The sequence below is a fragment of the Musca autumnalis genome, unplaced genomic scaffold, assembly GCF_047663935.1.
Source record: "Musca autumnalis isolate F117 unplaced genomic scaffold, ASM4766393v1 scaffold_1, whole genome shotgun sequence".
Taxonomy (NCBI): domain Eukaryota; kingdom Metazoa; phylum Arthropoda; class Insecta; order Diptera; family Muscidae; genus Musca; species Musca autumnalis.
Genome location: NW_027411644.1, coordinates 306,035,162 through 306,039,844, shown reverse-complemented (window position 1 = coordinate 306,039,844; position 4,683 = coordinate 306,035,162). Strand labels below are relative to the sequence as shown.

Genomic DNA, 4,683 nt, shown 5'->3' with positions numbered 1-4,683 from the left:
AAATGTTGCAGTTGTATTTTGATTTTTTTTTAATTTTTTACACACATGTTAAGGAAATATGCTATGCAATACAAGTAGCTGACTTTCATTTTTCTTTTTCTAAAAAAATTACATGGAAGTCATGTTGATATAAAAAGTTATTCTTTCTTTAAGTTTATAGGTATAGAAAAAAGAGAACTTTTGAATCTTCTTGGCCTTGTCTTTCTTAACTTTCTATGATTTAATGTTTTGATTTTTTTTGAAATTTCTTTGAGTGTGTTTAGTTTGAAAAGTAGTTTTGTTCCAACATTTTGTTTCACTATTTAACTAGAAAAAAAATAATGTTTTGTTTGTTGTTTTTGGTTTTAAAAAAGTTTTTTTTTGTATATTTTTAAATATAATTTCTAAAAAGGAGTATATAAATATTTCTTTGTTTTGTTTGGTAGAATAATAATTATAAGGGGCTGGGAAGGTGTGAGGAGTTTGACTGTAAACATGGAAATAAAATATAGCAAATTATAAAAGCTTTAGACAAATGCAAACACCATTCCATGATCTTCCTGGGTATTTGATTAAACACCTCCACAAAAAAAATATTTAAAATCTTTAAATATTTATTGAAAATGAAAGAGAGTGTGTGTGTGAGGTGTTTAGTCACGCTAATATACAATTAAAAATTCCAAATAAAAAAGATTGCAGTTTTGTTGTTGTTTTTTTATGATCTTCACAATATCTACCACATGTGCAAATAGTTATATAAATATTTGTTTAATAAGTTTCTGATTATATTAAAGAACTTTTTCATTTCTTGTTCTTGAATTATAATAAATAGTGGAATATTTTAAAAAAATTGTTAGTTTTTTTCCTTATTTGTTTAAGAATGTAATTTGAATGCAAGAGTTGCGAATAAAATTAAAATAAGTTTAATTATAATTAATTTAAAAAAATAAATGAGAGACAAAACGCCAATATGCATTGATATTTTAAAAAATTGGAATCACTTCGAGATTGGAGGAGGGATATGGTGGAGGGGGAAGTACAAGAGGAGAGATAGATATATATGTGTGTATATAGTTAGAGATGAATGGAAGGATTACATATAAGACTATCTAATTTGTGTAAATACAATTTACTTGTTTGAGCCACTACCGCCACCACCACCACTGCCTCCAGTGGGACCATCACCACGTCTTGTCATGGGTATAGCTGCTCTTTGATCTTCCATGCGACCACTTTGAACTTTCATAATAAGCGAAAAGAAATCCTCATCTGGTACTGTGGTACCTCTACCGGCTGGTCGATTTCTTGGCTGGGCCTCAGCATCAATGAGTACATTTGGTCTTGGCAATTCGGAACGTTGTTCTTCCAAACGTGAACTTTGGCAACGCATTAACATGTCCAAAAAGTCATCATCAACTTTTTCCGTAGCTGTGGCACTACGCAGTAGTTGGGGATGACTGCCAGCAACAGCTGTAGAACCACCAGTTGCTGATGTGGCATTATTTTCAGCTGTTGACGCGGTATTGGTTTTGAGACCAGGTAAACCATTTGCTCCAGCACCATTACTATTGCCATCACCATTGGAAAAGCCATTATTATTTTGTATTGAATTGTGTTGTTGTAACGGTTTGCGTGTAGCTCCTCCTCCGGCGGCGGCTGCAGCCACTGCAGCACCGCCAACAGAAATTGGTGCTGTAATGCTTGGTCCCTGACTTATTTTATTGATTTTTATTGAACAACGTTGATCATCCATGCGTTTTGACTGTGAACGTGATAACAACTCAAAGAAATCATCATCCTGGGCTTTGCCAATGGGCGGACGCATTGACTTATCTTGTTTTTGTTGTCGTTTACCATCGGGTGTGATTTTAATCAAATCCAATTGCTCCATACTTTGACGACGTACACGTACCTAGAAGAAGACAAGAGAGAAAAGGCATTAGAAAACTGTTCAATTAAAAGTTTGTGTAAAGGTCTCTCAATAGGTATTTAATGGATAGAAGACCCCAAAGGTTTCTCTGGAAAGAAGACCCTTAACGGTCTCCTCTGAAAGAAACCATCAAACGTCTTCCCTACAGAGAAGACCCTCAAAATATCTTCTCAGGAAAGAAGATCCTCAAAAGGTCTTGTAAGGAAAGAGACCTACAAAACTTGTCTTAAAAAAGTCAATCAAATAGTCTTCAATCAAAGGACAGAAGACCCTAAAAAGGTCTTCTAACGATAGAAGACCCTCAAACTATCTTCAAAGGAAAGAGATCTCTAAATGCTATCGTCAAAAGGGGAATCAAAAGATCTTCTATGGATAGAAGACTATCAAAAAGGTCTTTTATGGACAGAAGACTATGAAAAAGGTCTTTTATGGATAGAAGAGGGCCCTCAAACGGCCTTCAAGAGTTATCCTCAGAATAAAATCAAAGAAAAGATCTTCTAAGAAAAGAGACCTCCAAAACTTATCTTCAAGAAAAAGTAAATCAAAAGGTCTTCTTGATAGAAGACATTCCAAAGGTAGAAGAGAAGACCCTTAAAATGTCTTCTCAGGACAGAAGACCCTCAAAAGGTATTTTTCGCACAGAAGATCCTCAAAAGACCTCTAAAGATGGAAGAACTTGAAAAGTCTTCTATGGATAGAAGATCCTCTAAAGAGAGAACACCCTTAAAATGTCTTCTATGGATAGATCATCAAAAGGACTTCTGTAGGTAGAAGACCATCTTAGTTTAGAAGACCATCAAAAGCTCTTCAATGGAAAGCCAACCTTCAAAACATCTTATAAGGTTCAAAGACTTCAGAAGGTCTGTGGAGCCTGCATACATTTATTTTTTGAATAAGGATCCTTCAAGTTTCTCAACTTCCACTTACCATACGTCCTTGTGAATTTTCCGAACAATCCGATTGGACATCACTACCCTGTGATAAATCAGTATTACTGGAACGATCATCATCAACAGGCGATGGTGCCACTTCGGGCATACCCAAAAGTTTACGTAAATCAGCAATATTAACACGGGCAGTACTCTCTCCCACCGGATCTTGTAGTTCTTTGGCCAAATGTAAATGCGATTCTGCATATTTTAAAGCTTTTTCATGATTCCCTATGGCGGAATGGGCATTACCCAAAGACCAACAGGCACGTGCCTCGCCAACACGATCTCCCAATTCTTGGGCAATACCCAAATGACGTTGATGATAATCAATGGCGGTGGCAAATTCACGCAATAGCGTGTAGGTATTACCCAAGCTATAGCATGATTGGGCCTCAACTTCACGTTCACCCAGCTCTATGGCCAAGGCCAATGTTCGTTTGTAATGATCGGCAGCTTCTTCGAATTGTCCCAAAAATATATGGGAATTACCCAAATTGCTGTTGGCACGACGTTCAGCCGCCTTGTCGCCAAATTCACGGGCAATACGCAAACGTTCTTGGTGGTGTTCAATGGCGGCCTGGAAGTCTCCTAAAATTAGAGAAAAAGCAAAGGAATTAGGGAATCCACCCAATATTTTACAAAAATGTACTTACCCAATAAATAATAGGTGTTTCCCAAATTACCACAGGCTCTACCCTGGGCACCACGATCACCCAACTCCCGCATTAACTTCAAATTCTCCTGATAATATTCCACAGCTTTGGTCAATGCCTCCTTAACATCATCACCAAAATCACCAGGATTCCGTTGGCCCATATGTTTACCCTTGGCATGATAAACATTTCCTAAATTGTACAGAGCCCTACCCTCCTAAAATACAATAAAAAATGTATAGCAATCGAAAGTAAATCATTGAGGCGGTTAAAATAATAATCGACTTACCGACAACTTATCACCCAATTGCCGAGCCAATGTCAGGTGGCGATCACAACACATAACCGCTTCATCAAAGCGTCCCATCACCTTGAATGTATTACCCAAATTTCCCGATGACTTTGCTTCGCCCAGCTTATCATTCATGGAACGTGCCAATGTCAAATCCAATTTATGATATTGCATTGCCTTGGAATAGTCTCCCAAATAGAAGTAGGCGTTGCCCAATTGTGAATAGATCGCAGATAATGTGCGAAGGTCATCGGTTCCTGCACGAATGGCTGCTTGAAAAAAGGCCACACCTGCTCGACAATCACCTGCCTTGCATAAGCGTTCACCTTCCAAGGCCAATTCCAAGCACATACTCGGAGCAGATCCATCTTGTGAGGAGCCATCACCAGCACTACCACTACCAATATTTACATTTTCTGCGGACAACGAAGAAGACATCTCTCGACAACACAACCACCAGTCGTTCTTTTTTCTTGTTTTATTTGTTTACGTTCGTCTTTTATTTGCCCATAAACTGAATACATCGATGTGCGAAAGATCGTTGTTCCGTCCGTTCGTCGTCCTCCGTCTGCGTATTTGAAAATTTACAAAGAAAAAGAAATTTATATTTTTTTCCGTGCACAGCTTAATTTTTTTCCTAAAGCAACAAATGAAGTGATTCACAAACTATCTTGAGAATTGCCAAACAAAACGGATATCAAATAAAGAGTGGTTAAAAGAGAAATCATGAAAATGGTGCCAATACATTGAAAAATGATGCCAATCAACAATATTCGAGCACAGCATTGAGTGTGTTGGCCACACTTGAAATTGTTGCAGTTCTGTATCGTCCCAGCAAAAAGTTTGCATACATTGGTCGAAGGTCACACTAGAGCGTTTCAATTGAAACGTTTTTTC

At 37.4% G+C, this 4,683-nt stretch overlaps 1 protein-coding gene across 1 annotated transcript; it reads right to left on the bottom strand.

The window, feature by feature from the left end:
• Positions 1-323: 323 nt before the first annotated feature.
• Positions 324-4,478, bottom strand: pins (G-protein-signaling modulator pins). The gene is made up of 4 exons (XM_073962067.1): positions 3,784-4,478; positions 3,495-3,711; positions 2,837-3,429; positions 324-1,891 (listed from the first exon to the last, which is right to left on the bottom strand). Exons 1-4 carry the CDS (start codon positions 4,222-4,224, stop codon positions 1,109-1,111), a joined length of 2,034 nt encoding a protein of 677 aa, XP_073818168.1. The 5' UTR covers positions 4,225-4,478; the 3' UTR covers positions 324-1,108.
• Between the last annotated feature and the right edge of the window lie 205 nt (positions 4,479-4,683).

What these genes read in the sequence shown, in the direction of transcription:
- pins (XM_073962067.1), bottom strand. Translation starts at nt 4,224, where the DNA reads ATGTCTTCTTCGTTGTCCGCAGAAAATGTAAATATTGGTAGTGGTAGT. An exon ending in AATTGGGTGATAAGTTGTCG is followed by an intron (nt 3,712 to 3,783) that starts GTAAGTCGATTA and finishes ATTGTATTTTAG; the next exon opens with GAGGGTAGGGCTCTGTACAA. An exon ending in AAACACCTATTATTTATTGG is followed by an intron (nt 3,430 to 3,494) that starts GTAAGTACATTT and finishes CTCTAATTTTAG; the next exon opens with GAGACTTCCAGGCCGCCATT.